We start from the raw sequence: 17,622 nt of genomic DNA, 5'->3' as shown, positions 1-17,622 counted from the left end.
TACATATGTGCAGCCTTACCGTTGTCTCGTGCTGGCATGACAATTCTCAGACAATGAGCTAGTTCCCACAAGAATTTTTGATACTGGACCATTGACGGAACCCGAATGAAAAAGCAACTTACAACTTTCACATAATCACTGTAGCATCAACACATACCATGCAAAGGAAAGCTTATACATTCAAGACTATAGACATCGTGAACATATAGGCTAATCAATAAAAGCGGAGATCTGGCATTAAAAGAAAGCAGTCGAAAGAAGAACTGGGAATCACTTTCAAATGTGCAGCTGCCTAAACTTTGACAAATACTTACTTCATAAAGAGAAGGATTTGCACTGGATTGCCTCAATTTCTTGAAGACTTGCCTGTCTTTTCCAGTTGACATTGTCACTGATCTGTACTTGGTGGCGTGGTACAGTAGTGAGGAAAATGTGGTGTGCCATCAACGGTGCCTTCGGTACTGCTAGAGGTATCAATCAGTCCCATTGACTGTGAAGTCGTCGTTTCTTCTTTGTTACCAAGATAATCTTATCAGTCGAAGGTTTGACAGGAACTCAGCAGCCCAAGCAAAGTTCAAACAAATACTTTATTATCTCCTACTCGATCATTGTTTGCACAACTGCAAAATATAAATCTTCTTTGCAGTCATACTTTCGTCAATCCAATACTTTCACACAAACCTTGAAACTGCTCGTCAGCATACCATAGATTATCATCTAGTCCATGAGCGTTTATTCAGATCCAAAATGCGTGCGACGTTGTTTTCACCATACATACTCTACAACACCTGAGGGTTGGTTGTTTCTGGAGAAGGCACCGAAGTGAAGATCGTTGAGATGTGCCTCACTGAGAGTCAACGAAGGTGACTCGTCCAAAGGCTTCCGATAGAGGGTTGTTCTCCATATTACTGACTGGGATGATATGAAGCAGATGGGTTTCACCATCAGATCAATCTTGCTCATGGGTTGCTTTGTAAGATGTCATACAACCATACAGCAAGATCTTCAAAGTATTCTTGGTGGAAAGCAGGTCGTACCGTTTCACTTTTTATCTGTACAACTAATACTAATTAACCCAGCACATCGACAACCACACTTATACATATATCACATCAACAATATCGTAACCAGTACATCTGTTGGGGACATGATTGTATTGGTTTTCGGCATTAACAAAGAAATTTAGTAAAAGTGTCAAACTTCGAATTTTGTCTAGATTAAAGTATTAAAGGACATACATTAACATTTAGTACTGAACCAGCAACCTAAATCCACAGTGAGTTATTCTTTTACCGTTGTTGTTCCACTGGTAGTGGTTGTTCCACTTGTGGTTATACCAATTGGTTGTAGTAGTTCCACTTGTGGTTGTCGTTGCACTGGTTGTAGTTGTTCCACTTGTGGTTACTGTCCCTAATGGAAACAATTGAATTATATGTGCTTCCAGAGTTTGCAGTTTATCAACCAAAACAGGACATTTAACCATTGTCAATGTATTTGCATTTGAGTTATCATTGATCTATGTCTTTGACTTGTTTCTGAGCTTCAAGTAACAAACAAACAAAGAGTTTAATATCCAAGTGTACACCCGAGTCAGGTTACCCATTGTTTTGAAGAAGTTTCAATGCAATCCATCTGAGTGACTGACATCTATTGAGCATTTAATGAAGCATCTTAAAATCTTATTCGCTTTAAATCAGATTGATGGTTCCAGTCTGTCCAAGAAATGAAGCATTCTTAAACACAAGGTACATATGTGCAGCCTTTTACCTGTTGTTCCGTGCTGCAGCGGACAATCAGAATGAGCGTTCCTGGCACAAAGAATTTTTGATACTGGACCATTGACGGGAACCTGAACATGAAAAGCAACTTACAACTTTCACATAATCACTGTACGTCAACATACCATGCAAAGGAAAGTTTATACATTCAAGACCAGTAGACATCGAACATATAGCTAATAAAGCGGATTCAGCCTAAAGAACTGGGAATCACTTCTTCAAATGTAGCGTCTAAACCTTGAACAAATACTACTTCATAAAGAGAAGGATTTGCTGTATCCGGATTGCCCTCAATTTCTTGAATTTCAGGTTTGTCTTTCCAGCTGAGCATTACTTCGTCATTGGATCTACTTGCGGGTGGCACAGTAGTGAGGAAAATGGTAAAGCATCAACGGTGCTCGGTAACGTTAGAGGTATCAACTGTGTCCATTGATTGTGAAGTCGTCAGGTTTCTTTGTTACCAAGATAATCTTATCAGCTCGAAGGTTGATAGGAACCCAGTAGCCTACAAAGTTCAAACAAATACTTTATTATCTCACTGATCATATTGTTTCAGTACAATCAAACGGTAAAAATCTTCTTGTACTTTCGTCAATCCAATGTTTTCACACCAACCTTTGAAACTGCCGTCAGCATACCATATAGCCATCATTCAACCACATGAGCGTTTATCCAGATCCGAAAATGTTATGTACAGCTTTCTCATTCAGCACACATACTCTACAATATACCTGAGGGTTGGTTGTTTCTGAGAAGGCAGTACCGAAGTGAAGATCGTTGAGATGTGCCTCACTGAGTCAAGAAGGGTGAGGACTCGTCCAAAGGTATTTCCGAGTCTTCCTCCATTACCAGACTGGGATGATGTGCTGGTGATAAGGTTCTCACTTGTCTACTGATCAATCTTTAATACATAATACTTGTAACGATGTCATACAACCATATGGGTCATAACATCTTCTGGAAGTATTTGAAGCAGGTCGTACGTCTCATTCTTGTCTAAAATAACTAATACTAATTCAACCAGTACATCGGGGATATATAACTAATTTATACATATCACACTAACAATATCGCAACTGTACACCAAGCTGGGGACATGATTACCAATTTTTCGGCATTAACAAAGAAAATTTGGGCAAAGTGTCAACTGAAATTTTGTCTGACAAAGCATTGTAAAAGACAACTAGTGACATTAATTTTTACTCCGTTGTTGTTCCACTTGGTAGTGGTTGTTCCACTTGTAAGGTTCCATCAGGGTTGTTGTACCTGCTCGAAGGTTGTGGTAGTTCCACTTGTATTGTCGTTGCACTGGCGAAGTTGTTCCACTTGTGGTTGTCCTTATAATGAAACAATTGAATTACATGTGTTTCCAGAGTTTGCAGTCATCAACAAAAACAGGATGAACCATTGTCGTCAGACACGGTATTTGAGTTATATCACAGATCTATGTCTTTGACTTGTTTCTGAGCTTCAAGCTATAAACAACAAACAGTTTATTATCCAAGTACACCCGAGTCAGGTTACCATTGTTTTTGAAGAAGTTTCAATGCAATCCATCTGAGTGATCGACATCTATTGAGCATTTTTAATGAAGCTAATCTAAAAATTTATTCGCTTAACCAGATTGATGGTTCCATTCGGTCCAAGAAATGTAAGCATCTAAACACAAGGTACATATGCAGCCTTACCTTGTTGTCTCGTGCTGGTATATGACAATTTCAGATAATACTGAGAAGTTCTGCACAAGAAGCTTTATACTGGACATTGACGGAACCTTGAACATGAAAAAGCAACTTACAACTTTCACTTAATCACTGTATACATCACCATACCATAAAGGAAAGTTTATATTCAAGACTATAGATATCGAACATATAGTTAATCAATAAAGCGGAGATCATCATAAAAGAAAGTAATGAAAGAACTGCTGAATTTCTTCAAATGCAGCGTCTAAAACCTTGAACAAATACTTACTCATAAAGAGAATACTTGCTGTATCCGATTGCCCTCACTTGAAGACTTGTGGGTTTGTCTTCAGCTGGAGTGATTATCACTGGATCTGTATCATGTAAGTGGCACAGTAGTGAGGAAAACGGTGCTATCAACGGTGCCTTCGGTACTGCTAGTGTATCAACTGGTCCCATTGACTGTGAAGTCGTCAGGGTTTCTCTTGGTTACCAAGATAATCTTATCAGTCAGTTAGTTTGATAGGAACTCAGTAGCCTACAAAGTTCAAACAACATTTCTTATTATCTTCACTGATCATTGTTTCAGTACAATCAAACGGTACATAAATCTTTGTAGTCATACTTTCGTCAATCCAATGTTGCTAAGAACCTTGAAACTGTCAGCATACCATATAGATTATCATTCAGTCCATGAGCGTTTATTCAGATCCGAAATGTTATGTATCGTTGTTTTCATTCATACTTACAACATAACGAGGTTGGTTGTTTCGAAGGCACTGAAGTGAAGATCGTTGAGATGTGCCTTCACTGAGTCAACGAAGGTGACCTGTCCAAAGGTATTTCCGATGAGGGTTGTTCTCCATTACCGACTGGGATGATGTCGGTGCTGGTGAGTTTTCACTCTGTTCATCAGATAATCTTGTCACATGGGTCACTTAAAGTAACGATGTCATACAACCATGGGTCATAACATCTTCTGAAGTATTTAGAAAGAAATGTACGTCTTCATTCTTTTATTTAAAATAACCAATACTAACTAACCCAGCACATCGGGATATGACAACCACACTTACATATCACATCACACATCAACCAGTATCCAAGCTGGGACATGATTGTATTGGTTTTTGCATTAACAAAGGTAAATTAAAAGTGTCAAACTTCGAAATTTGTCTGACAAAGCATTGCAAAGGACATACATTAACATTTTAGTACTGAATCCACAACCTAAACTAGTGACATTAATCTTTACCCGTTGTTGTTCCACTGGTAGTGGTTGTCTAATTGGTGGTTGTTGTACCACTGGTTGTAGTAGTTCCACTTGTGGTTAAGGCCAGAATTGGTTAAAGTTGTTCCACTTGTAAGGTTCCGCACGGAACAATTGAATTATATATGTGCTTCCAGAGTTTGCAGTTTATCAACCAAAACAGGACATTTAACCATTGTCACCATCAGACACGGTATTTGAGTTATACTACAGATCTATGTCTTTGACTTACTTCTGAGTCATAACAAACAAACAAAGAGTTTAATATCCAAGTGGTACACTCCGAGTCAGGTTACTTCATTGTTTTTGAAGAAGTTTCAAATGCACCATCTGAGGGACTGAGTTATCTATTGAGTACTTCTAATGAAGCCATCTTAAAAATCTTATTCGCTTAAATCAGATTGATGGTTCATTCGGTCCAAGAAATGCGTGAAGCATTCTTAAACACACAGTACATATGCAGCCCAGGTCTCAAAGGGTATGACAATTTCAGATACTGAGCTACTGACCACGACGGAATTTGAACATGAAAAAGCACCACAACTTTCACATAATCACTGTATACATCAACATATACCATGCAAAGGAAGTTTATACATTCAAGACTATTATAGACATCACATAGGCTAATCAATAAAAGGAGATCTGGCCTAAAAGAAAGCAGTCGAAAGAACTAACCACTTCTTCAAATGTGCAGTTCAACCTTACCAAATACTATAAAGAGTATGATTTGCTGTATCCGGATTGCCCTTAATTTCTTGAAGACTTCAGGTTTGTCTTTCCAGCTGGAGGATTACTGTCACTGATCTGTACTAGGTGTAAGTGGCACAGTAGTGAGAAAACGGTAAAAGCATCAACGGTGCTCCTGGAACAATAGAGGCCGGTGTCCCATTGATCAGAAGTCGTCAGGTTTCTTTGTTACCAAGATAATCTTATCAGTCGAAGGTTTGCTGATAGGAACTCAGTTCCACAAAGTTCACCCAAACACTTTATCGCCTTCACTGGAAATATTGTTTCACAATCAAAACGGTAAATAAACAAATCATCTTTTGTAGTCATAGTTTTCCAGTCCAATATTTCACGCAATACATTGAAACTGCTCGTCAGCATAGTATATACACATTATCATTCAGTTCACAGTGTTTAGATCTGAAAATGTTATGTAACCGTTTTCCTTATTCAGCACATACTCTACAACATACCTGAGGGTTGGTTGTTTCGGAGAAGGTACCGAAGAAGATTGTTGAGATGCCCCACGACACGAAGGTGACGGTCCAAAGCTGTATCGACAGAGGGTTGTCTCTCCATACCGACACTGGGATGTCGGTGCTGGTGATGGGTTCTCACCTGTCTACTGATCAATCTTGTCACATGGGTCGTTTCTGTAACGATGTCATACAAACTACAATAAGTGCCTGGAAGTATTTCAGAAAGCAGGTCGTATGTCTTATTTTGTAAAAGCAAAACCAAACAACCAGAACTTGCAGTAATATCGGGGATGTCAGAAACACATTTACACTCATATCACATCAACAGTATTGCAATCAGTGAACATCCGAGCTGTGGACATACTTTTATTGGCTATTTTTCGGCTTTTACAGTGGGAAATTATGGCAAAGTGTCAAACTCATAAAGACCTTTTGTAACGTACGATAACTTTTATTACTGAACCACAACATTTCATTGCTGACGTTGTTTCTTTCTTTTACCGGTTGTTGTTCCACTGGTAGTGGTTGTTCCAATTGTGTGTTGTCGCTTAACTGGCAGGTGGTTGTTCCACTTGTGGGTTGTCGTTGCACTAGTTGTTGTTGTCCCACTTGTAGCTGTCCCTAATGGAAACACTGACATTATTTTATGCATTTCCAGAGCCTTTATCTCATCAATATAAGACAGGACATTTAAATCATTGGCTCCTTTTTCTATTATATATGCCCTGCTCTGATCTTGTATTTTACTAACGCAAGATTCGAACTTTTACTGACCACAGCAAGAAAATGAAGCTAGTAAAGAATGCAATCATTGTAGATCTCTTTGAAATATAAACTATCTATTCTAGTTAATCTTCGGAGCATTCGTGTTGAATTGAAGTTTATTTATATGAATGTGCTATAATAACTTAGTTTCACATATATTTTCCCTTTGTTAGATAGTTGATTTACAGAAAACAATGCTCACGATTAAAAGGTACAAATTTAGAAGCAACCAAACAAGATTGTTACAGACAGGGATAATGAAATGTTTTAGAAGTCAATTCTAACAAGAATTTCATATTTGCTAGCCGTGTTGAAAACATCACACTGTAATATAAGACTGGAGGAATATTAGAGATGATACCCCGTGTGTTTTAGCGTTTGGCTCTCTCACTCCCATAACCTGAATGTGTAGGAGTAGTAAGAGACAGTATATCAGCATCAGTAAGTTTCAAGGAATGATATATTTAAAATATCATTTTATAGTTCAGCATTCCAATGTGGGAGGATATGATGGGTTCTTGTATCAAGATCATTAGCAATCTTTACCTCTTACCTAATGCAATAAATGACCACTTATTTTGTAATATTCATTTAGATGTAGTTTTCCATAACAGAAAACATGGAAAAAGTTTGTTGATGTTAGTATGTGATATATTGTACCTCTCAGCAACAAATAATGTTATATTACTCTGTAGTTTCATGTTCACAGATATCAAGTCGGAAAGAGTCGCGCTTTGTGGCAAAAATGATGCTTTCAAGAGGTCTGCTGATAAGGAACCATGATAAGAAACAAAGCAATCATAAGCTGGAGTTGAGTTATTAGACGTATTTGAAAAGGCCACAGGAGAATCAATTGGACCCAGCACTTTCGAGGTAAGAAGTTAACTTTAACGAAGTGTTTTTTTTGACAAGTATACATCCAATGTTCCTTTACGTCTAAGAAATATGCCAGCTACATAACCTTGTGATAATTCCGACTCAACCAAGAGAATGACTGAATGAGAGAAAGAGAGTGATCCCTAACATTGGGGCCCACTGGGGCCATGTTTCAGGCTACAAATTTCGATACAAATTGGACTCTATTCCTGAATTCCAGAGAGGGAAGGCATGCTCAATAATGATAGGAAATTTATTTGTACAGTGATGGTGTTCCTGATATAAAATGTTTTATCGCACAATTGTTCCTTACAACAGTTGCTTTGTTTCTTATCAACAGTTCCTTATCAACAGACCTCTTGAAAGCATCATTTTGCCACAAAGCGCGACTCTTTCACGTCTTGATATCTGTGAACATGAAACTACAGGTAATATAACATTATTTGTTGCTGAAGGTACAATATATCACATGCTAACATCAAACGTTTTCATAATTTTATAATGGAAAACTACATCTAAATGAATATTACAAATAAGTGGTCATTTATTACATTAGGTAAGAATGGTACTAATGATCTTGATAAGAACCCATCATATCCTCCCCACATTGGAATACTGAACTATAAAATGATATTTTAAATATATCATTCGCGAAACTTGCTGATGCTGATATATATTGTGCACTTCTCTACACATTCAGGGATTGTAAATTGAAGGCAAACGCTAAGAAACACGGGGTATCATCTCTAATATTCCTCCAGTCTTATATTACGGTGTGATGTTTTCAACACGGCTAGCAAATATAAAGTTCTTGTTGAATTGTGACTTCTAAACATTTCATTATCCTGTCTGTAACAATCTTGTTTGGTTACTTCTAAATTTGTACCTTTTGTCGTAGACATTATTTTCTGTTAATCAACTATCTAACAAAGGAAAATATATATGAAACTAAGTTATTATATACATTCATATAAATAAACTTCAATTCAACACGAATGCTCGAAAGATGTAAATTAGATGGTTTATATTTCAAAGATCTACAATTGCATTCTTTACTAGCTTCATTTTCTTACTTGTTATTGATCGAGTAAAAGGATCTGAATCTTACGTTGATAAAATACAAAGTCAGGCAGGGCATATATAATAGAAAAAAAAGACAATGGTTAAATGTCCTGTCTTATATTGATAAGATAAAGGCTCTGGAAGTGCATAAATAATGTCAGTGTTTCCATTAGGGACAACTACAAGTGGGACAACAACAACTAGTGCAACGACAACCACAAGTGGAACAACCACTACCAGTGCAACGACAACCACAAGTGGAACAACCACTACCAGTGGAACAACAACCGGTAAAAGAAACAACGTCCTTAGTAAATGTTGTGGTTCAGTAATAAAAGTTATCGTACGTTACAAAGATTCTTTATGAGTTTGACACTTTTGCCATAATTTCCCACTGTAAAAGCCGAAAAACCAATAAAAGTATGTCCACAGCTTGGATGTTCACAGTTGCAATACTGTTGATGTGATATGAGTGTAAATGTGTTTCTGACATCCCCGATGTGCTGGGTTAGTTTGTTTGGTTTTGCTTTTACAAAATAAAGACATACGACCTGCTTTCACAAATACTTCCAGAAGATGTTATGACCCATGGTTGTATGACATCGTTACAGAAACGACCCCATGTGACAAGATTGATCTGATGAACCCAAGTGAGAACCCATCACCAGCACCGACATCATCCCCAGTCGGTAATGGAGGAGACAACCCTCTGTCGGAAATACCTTTGGACGAGTCACCCTTCGTTGACTCAGTGAAGGGCACATCTCCAACGATCTTCACTTCAGTGCCTTCTCAGGAAACAACCAACCCTCAGGTATATTTGTAGAGAGTATGTGCTGAATGAGAAAACCAGTTACATAACATTTTCAGATCTAAATAAACACTCATGAACTGAATGATAATGTATATACTATGCTGACGAGCAGTTTCAATGTATTGCGTGGAAATATTGGACTGAAGAAACTATGACTACAAAGATGATTTGTTTATTTACCGTTTGATTGTACTGAAACAATGTTCCAGTGAAGGTGATAAAGTGTTTGTTTGAACTTTGTAGGAGACTGAGTTCCCTGTCAAACCTTCGACTGATAAGATTATCTTGGTAACCAAAGAGAAACCTGACGACTTCACAGTCAATGGGACACCAGTTGATACCTCTAGCAGTACCGAAGGCACCGTTGATGGCACACCCGTTTTCCTCACTACTGTGCCACTTACACCAAGTACAGATCCAGTGACAGTAATCACTCCAGCTGGAAAAGACAAACCTGAAGTCTTCCAAGAAATTGAGGGCAATCCGGATACAGCAAATCCTTCTCTTTATGAAGTAAGTATTTGTTCAAGGTTTAGACGCTGCACATTTGAAGAAGTGATTCCCAGTTCTTTCGACTGCTTTCTTTTGAAATGCCAGATCTCCGCTTTTATTGATTAGCCTATATGTTCGATGTCTATAGTCTTGAATGTATAAACTTTCCTTTGCATGGTATATGTTGATGTATACAGTGATTATGTGAAAGTTGTAAGTTGCTTTTTTCATGTTCAGGTTCCCGTCAATGGTCCAGTATCAAAAATTCTTGTGCCAGGAACTAGCTCGGTATCTGAAATTGTCATATGCCAGCACGAGACAACAGGTAAGGCTGCACATATGTACCTTGTGTTTAAGAATGCTTCGCATTTCTTGGACCGAATGGAACCATCAATCTGATTTAAGCGAATAAGATTTTAAGATGGCTTCATTAGAAATGCTCAATAGATGTCAGTCACTCAGATGGATTGCATTTGAAACTTCTTCAAAAACAATGAGTAACCTGACTCGGAGTGTACACTTGGATATTAAACTGTTTGTTTGTTTGTTACTTGAAGCTCAGAAACAAGTCAAAGACATAGATCTGTGATATAACTCAAATACCGTGTCTGATGACGACAATGGTTAAATGTCCTGTTTTTTGTTGATAAACTGCAAACTCTGGAAGCACATATATAATTCAATTGTTTCCATTAGGGACAACCACAAGTGGAACAACTACAACCAGTGCAACGACAACCACAAGTGGAACTACCACAACCAGTGGTACAACAACCACAAGTGGAACAACCACTACCAGTGGAACAACAACGGGTAAAAGAATTAATGTCACTAGTTTAGGTTGTGGTTCAGTACTAAAATGTTAATGTATGTCCTTTTACAATGCTTTGTCAGACAAAATTTCGAAGTTTGACACTTTTGCCCCAAATTTTCTTTGTTAATGCCGAAAAACCAATACAATCATGTCCCCAGCTTGGATGTGCACAGTTGCGATATTGTTGATGTGATATATGTATAAGTGTGGTTGTCATATCCCCGATGTGCTGGGTTAGTTAGTATTGGTTATTTTAGATAAAAGAATGAAGACGTACGACCTGCTTTCACAAATACTTCCAGAAGATGTTATGACCCATGGTTGTATGACATCGTTACAGAAACGACCCCATGTGACAAGATTGATCTGATGAACCCAAGTGAGAACCCATCACCAGCACCGACATCATCCCCAGTCGGTAATGGAGGAGACAACCCTCTGTCGGAAATACCTTTGGACGAGTCACCCTTCGTTGACTCAGTGAAGGGCACATCTCCAACGATCTTCACTTCAGTGCCTTCTCAGGAAACAACCAACCCTCAGGTATATTTGTAGAGAGTATGTGCTGAATGAGAAAACAACGTACATAACATTTTCGGATCTGAATAAACGCTCATGGACTGAATGATAATCTATATGGTATGCTGACGAGCAGTTTCAAAGGTTGGTGTGAAAACATTGGATTGACGAAAGTATGACTGCAAAGAAGATTTGTATTTTTACCGTTTGATTGTACTGAAACAATGATCGAGTGAAGATAATAAAGTATTTGTTTGAACTTTGTAGGCTACTGAGTTCCCTGTCAAACCTTCGACTGATAAGATTATCTTGGTAACCAAAGAGAAACCTGACGACTTCACAGTCAATGGGACACCAGTTGATACCTCTAGCAGTACCGAAGGCACCGTTGATGGCACACCCGTTTTCCTCACTACTGTGCCACTTACACCAAGTACAGATCCAGTGACAGTAATCACTCCAGCTGGAAAAGACAAACCTGAAGTCTTCCAAGAAATTGAGGGCAATCCGGATACAGCAAATCCTTCTCTTTATGAAGTAAGTATTTGTTCAAGGTTTAGACGCTGCACATTTGAAGAAGTGATTCCCAGTTCTTTCGACTGCTTTCTTTTGAAATGCCAGATCTCCGCTTTTATTGATTAGCCTATATGTTCGATGTCTATAGTCTTGAATGTATAAACTTTCCTTTGCATGGTATATGTTGATGTATACAGTGATTATGTGAAAGTTGTAAGTTGCTTTTTTTTCATGTTCAGGTTCCCGTCAATGGTCCAGTATCAAAAATTCTTGTGCCAGGAACTAGCTCGGTATCTGAAATTGTCATATGCCAGCACGAGACAACAGGTAAGGCTGCACATATGTACCTTGTGTTTAAGAATGCTTCGCATTTCTTGGACCGAATGGAACCATCAATCTGATTTAAGCGAATAAGATTTTTAAGATGGCTTCATTAGAAATGCTCAATAGATGTCAGTCACTCAGATGGATTGCATTTGAAACTTCTTCAAAAACAATGAGTAACCTGACTCGGAGTGTACACTTGGATATTAAACTGTTTGTTTGTTTGTTACTTGAAGCTCAGAAACAAGTCAAAGACATAGATCTGTGATATAACTCAAATACCGTGTCTGATGACGACAATGGTTAAATGTCCTGTTGGTTTTGTTGATAAACTGCAAACTCTGGAAGCACATATATAATTCAATTGTTTCCATTAGGGACAACCACAAGTGGAACAACTACAACCAGTGCAACGACAACCACAAGTGGAACTACCACAACCAGTGGTACAACAACCACAAGTGGAACAACCACAAGTGGAACAACCACTACCAGTGGAACAACAACGGGTAAAAGAATTAATGTCACTAGTTTAGGTTGTGGTTCAGTACTAAAATGTTAATGTATGTCCTTTTACAATGCTTTGTCAGACAAAATTTCGAAGTTTGACACTTTTGCCCCAAATTTTCTTTGTTAATGCCGAAAAACCAATACAATCATGTCCCCAGCTTGGATGTGTGCACAGTTGCGATATTGTTGATGTGATATATGTATAAGTGTGGTTGTCATATCCCCGATGTGCTGGGTTAGTTAGTATTGGTTATTTTAGATAAAAGAATGAAGACGTACGACCTGCTTTCACAAATACTTCCAGAAGATGTTATGACCCATGGTTGTATGACATCGTTACAGAAACGACCCCATGTGACAAGATTGATCTGATGAACCCAAGTGAGAACCCATCACCAGCACCGACATCATCCCCAGTCGGTAATGGAGGAGACAACCCTCTGTCGGAAATACCTTTGACGAGTCACCCTTCGTTGACTCAGTGAAGGGCACATCTCCAACGATCTTCACTTCAGTGCCTTCTCAGGAAACAACCAACCCTCAGGTATATTTGTAGAGAGTATGTGCTGAATGAGAAAACAACGTACATAACATTTTCGGATCTGAATAAACGCTCATGGACTGAATGATAATCTATATGGTATGCTGACGAGCAGTTTCAAAGGTTTGTGTGAAAACATTGGATTGACGAAAGTATGACTGCAAAGAAGATTTGTATTTTACCGTTTGATTGTACTGAAACAATGATCGAGTGAAGATAATAAAGTATTTGTTTGAACTTTGTAGGCTACTGAGTTCCCTGTCAAACCTTCGACTGATAAGATTATCTTGGTAACCAAAGAGAAACCTGACGACTTCACAGTCAATGGGACACCAGTTGATACCTCTAGCAGTACCGAAGGCACCGTTGATGGCACACCCGTTTTCCTCACTACTGTGCCACTTACACCAAGTACAGATCCAGTGACAGTAATCACTCCAGCTGGAAAAGACAAACCTGAAGTCTTCCAAGAAATTGAGGGCAATCCGGATACAGCAAATCCTTCTCTTTATGAAGTAAGTATTTGTTCAAGGTTTAGACGCTGCACATTTGAAGAAGTGATTCCCAGTTCTTTCGACTGCTTTCTTTTGAAATGCCAGATCTCCGCTTTTATTGATTAGCCTATATGTTCGATGTCTATAGTCTTGAATGTATAAACTTTCCTTTGCATGGTATATGTTGATGTATACAGTGATTATGTGAAAGTTGTAAGTTGCTTTTTTCATGTTCAGGTTCCCGTCAATGGTCCAGTATCAAAATTCTTGTGCCAGGAACTAGCTCGGTATCTGAAATTGTCATATGCCAGCACGAGACAACAGGTAAGGCTGCACATATGTACCTTGTGTTTAAGAATGCTTCGCATTTCTTGGACCGAATGGAACCATCAATCTGATTTAAGCGAATAAGATTTTTAAGATGGCTTCATTAGAAATGCTCAATAGATGTCAGTCACTCAGATGGATTGCATTTGAAACTTCTTCAAAACAATGAGTAACCTGACTCGGAGTGTACACTTGGATATTAAACTGTTTGTTTGTTTGTTACTTGAAGCTCAGAAACAAGTCAAAGACATAGATCTGTGATATAACTCAAATACCGTGTCTGATGACGACAATGGTTAAATGTCCTGTTTTTGTTGATAAACTGCAAACTCTGGAAGCACATATATAATTCAATTGTTTCCATTAGGGACAACCACAAGTGGAACAACTACAACCAGTGCAACGACAACCACAAGTGGAACTACCACAACCAGTGGTACAACAACCACAAGTGGAACAACCACTACCAGTGGAACAACAACGGGTAAAAGAATTAATGTCACTAGTTTAGGTTTGTGGTTCAGTACTAAAATGTTAATGTATGTCCTTTTACAATGCTTTGTCAGACAAAATTTCGAAGTTTGACACTTTTGCCCCAAAATTTCTTTGTTAATGCCGAAAACCAATACAATCATGTCCCCAGCTTGGATGTGCACAGTTGCGATATTGTTGATGTGATATATGTATAAGTGTGGTTGTCATATCCCCGATGTGCTGGGTTAGTTAGTATTGGTTATTTTAGATAAAAGAATGAAGACGTACGACCTGCTTTCACAAATACTTCCAGAAGATGTTATGACCCATGGTTGTATGACATCGTTACAGAAACGACCCCATGTGACAAGATTGATCTGATGAACCCAAGTGAGAACCCATCACCAGCACCGACATCATCCCCAGTCGGTAATGGAGGAGACAACCCTCTGTCGGAAATACCTTTGGACGAGTCACCCTTCGTTGACTCAGTGAAGGGCACATCTCCAACGATCTTCACTTCAGTGCCTTCTCAGGAAACAACCAACCCTCAGGTATATTTGTAGAGAGTATGTGCTGAATGAGAAAACAACGTACATAACATTTTCGGATCTGAATAAACGCTCATGGACTGAATGATAATCTATATGGTATGCTGACGAGCAGTTTCAAAGGTTTGTGTGAAAACATTGGATTGACGAAAGTATGACTGCAAAGAAGATTTGTATTTTTACCGTTTGATTGTACTGAAACAATGATCGAGTGAAGATAATAAAGTATTTGTTTGAACTTTGTAGGATACTGAGTTCACTGTCAAACCTTCGACTGATAAGATTATCTTGGTAACCAAAGAGAAACCTGACGACTTCACAGTCAATGGGACACCAGTTGATACCTCTAGCAGTACCGAAGGCACCGTTGATGGCACACCCGTTTTCCTCACTACTGTGCCACTTACACCAAGTACAGATCCAGTGAGAGTAATCACTCCAGCTGGAAAAGACAAACCTGAAGTCTTCCAAGAAATTGAGGGCAATCCGGATCCAGCAAATCCTTCTCTTTATGAAGTAAGTATTTGTTCAAGGTTTAGACGCTGCACATTTGAAGAAGTGATTCCCAGTTCTTTCGACTGCTTTCTTTTGAAATGCCAGATCTCCGCTTTTATTGATTAGCCTATATGTTCGATGTCTATAGTCTTGAATGTATAAACTTTCCTTTGCATGGTATATGTTGATGTATACAGTGATTATGTGAAAGTTGTAAGTTGCTTTTTTTCATGTTCAGGTTCCCGTCAATGGTCCAGTATCAAAAATTCTTGTGCCAGAAACTAGCTCGGTATCTGAAATTGTCATATGCCAGCACGAGACAACAGGTAAGGCTGCACATATGTACCTTGTGTTTAAGAATGCTTCGCATTTCTTGGACCGAATGGAACCATCAATCTGATTTAAGCGAATAAGATTTTTAAGATGGCTTCATTAGAAATGCTCAATAGATGTCAGTCACTCAGATGGATTGCATTTGAAACATCTTCAAAACAATGAGTAACCTGACTCGGAGTGTACACTTGGATATTAAACTGTTTGTTTGTTTGTTACTTGAAGCTCAGAAACAAGTCAAAGACATAGATCTGTGATATAACTCAAATACCGTGTCTGATGACGACAATGGTTAAATGTCCTGTTTTTGTTGATAAACTGCAAACTCTGGAAGCACATATATAATTCAATTGTTTCCATTAGGGACAACCACAAGTGGAACAACTACAACCAGTGCAACGACAACCACAAGTGGAACTACCACAACCAGTGGTACAACAACCACAAGTGGAACAACCACTACCAGTGGAACAACAACGGGTAAAAGAATTAATGTCACTAGTTTAGGTTGTGGTTCAGTACTAAAATGTTAATGTATGTCCTTTTACAATGCTTTGTCAGACAAAATTTCGAAGTTTGACACTTTTGCCCCAAATTTTCTTTGTTAATGCCGAAAAACCAATACAATCATGTCCCCAGCTTGGATGTGCACAGTTGCGATATTGTTGATGTGATATATGTATAAGTGTGGTTGTCATATCCCCGATGTGCTGGGTTAGTTAGTATTGGTTATTTTAGATAAAAGAATGAAGACGTACGACCTGCTTTCACAAATACTTCCAGAAGATGTTATGACCCATGGTTGTATGACATCGTTACAGAAACGACCCCATGTGACAAGATTGATCTGATGAACCCAAGTGAGAACCCATCACCAGCACCGACATCATCCCCAGTCGGTAATGGAGGAGACAACCCTCTGTCGGAAATACCTTTGGACGAGTCACCCTTCGTTGACTCAGTGAAGGCAGCACATCTCCAACGATCTTCACTTCAGTGCCTTCTCAGGAAACAACCAACCCTCAGGTATATTTGTAGAGAGTATGTGCTGAATGAGAAAACAACGTACATAACATTTTCGGATCTGAATAAACGCTCATGGACTGAATGATAATCTATATGGTATGCTGACGAGCAGTTTCAAAGGTTGGTGTGAAAACATTGGATTGACGAAAGTATGACTGCAAAGAAGATTTGTATTTTTACCGTTTGATTGTACTGAAACAATGATCGAGTGAAGATAATAAAGTATTTGTTTGAACTTTGTAGGCTACTGAGTTCCCTGTCAAACCTTCGACTGATAAGATTATCTTGGTAACCAAAGAGAAACCTGACGACTTCACAGTCAATGGGACACCAGTTGATACCTCTAGCAGTACCGAAGGCACCGTTGATGGCACACCTGTTTTCCCTCCCTACTGTGCCACTTACACCAAGTACAGATCCAGTGACAGTAATCCCCACTCCAGCTGGAAAAGACAAACCTGAAGTCTTCCAAGAAATTGAGGGCAATCCGGATACAGCAAATCCTTCTCTTTATGAAGTAAGTATTTGTTCAAGGTTTAGACGCTGCACATTTGAAGAAGTGATTCCCAGTTCTTTCGACTGCTTTCTTTTTGAAATGCCAGATCTCCGCTTTTATTGATTAGCCTATATGTTCGATGTCTATAGTCTTGAATGTATAAAGCTTTCCTTTGCATGGTATGTTGTTGATGTATACAGTGATTGTGTGAGAGTTGTAAGTTGCTTTTTTCATGTTCAGGTTCCCGTCAAT

The 17,622-nt window shown here is 38.6% G+C and overlaps 2 protein-coding genes across 2 annotated transcripts; both read left to right on the top strand.

Annotated features, from left to right (window-relative positions):
• Window positions 1-7,516: 7,516 nt before the first annotated feature.
• Window positions 7,517-12,202, top strand: LOC124280742 (mucin-2-like). The gene is made up of 10 exons (XM_046716728.1): window positions 7,517-7,579; window positions 7,923-8,010; window positions 8,818-8,934; window positions 9,256-9,458; window positions 9,702-9,971; window positions 10,188-10,275; window positions 10,647-10,763; window positions 11,105-11,307; window positions 11,551-11,820; window positions 12,039-12,202. Exons 4-10 carry the CDS (start codon window positions 9,285-9,287, stop codon window positions 12,198-12,200), a joined length of 1,284 nt encoding a protein of 427 aa, XP_046572684.1. The 5' UTR covers window positions 7,517-7,579; window positions 7,923-8,010; window positions 8,818-8,934; window positions 9,256-9,284; the 3' UTR covers window positions 12,201-12,202.
• Window positions 12,203-14,089: 1,887 nt separating this feature from the next.
• On the top strand, window positions 14,090-16,874 carry LOC124280741 (mucin-5AC-like; the record flags this gene model as incomplete). The annotated part of the gene is made up of 7 exons (XM_046716727.1): window positions 14,090-14,117; window positions 14,363-14,479; window positions 14,821-15,023; window positions 15,267-15,536; window positions 15,754-15,841; window positions 16,212-16,328; window positions 16,670-16,874. Coding segments are annotated over exons 1-7 (1,028 nt in total), but the record flags the coding sequence as incomplete, so codon positions are not given.
• Between the last annotated feature and the right edge of the window lie 748 nt (window positions 16,875-17,622).

This window comes from Haliotis rubra, unplaced genomic scaffold (genome assembly GCF_003918875.1).
Source record: "Haliotis rubra isolate DU_JTF1 unplaced genomic scaffold, ASM391887v1 Scf2726, whole genome shotgun sequence".
In the NCBI taxonomy this organism is placed as follows: domain Eukaryota; kingdom Metazoa; phylum Mollusca; class Gastropoda; order Lepetellida; family Haliotidae; genus Haliotis; species Haliotis rubra.
Note: the sequence above shows the minus strand (reverse complement) of the source record. Positions and strands in the feature narration are given on the sequence as shown.

What these genes read in the sequence shown, in the direction of transcription:
- LOC124280742 (XM_046716728.1), top strand. Translation starts at nt 9,285, where the DNA reads ATGAACCCAAGTGAGAACCCATCACCAGCACCGACATCATCCCCAGTC. An exon ending in AGGAAACAACCAACCCTCAG is followed by an intron (nt 9,459 to 9,701) that starts GTATATTTGTAG and finishes TGAACTTTGTAG; the next exon opens with GAGACTGAGTTCCCTGTCAA. An exon ending in TACCAGTGGAACAACAACGG is followed by an intron (nt 10,764 to 11,104) that starts GTAAAAGAATTA and finishes ACATCGTTACAG; the next exon opens with AAACGACCCCATGTGACAAG.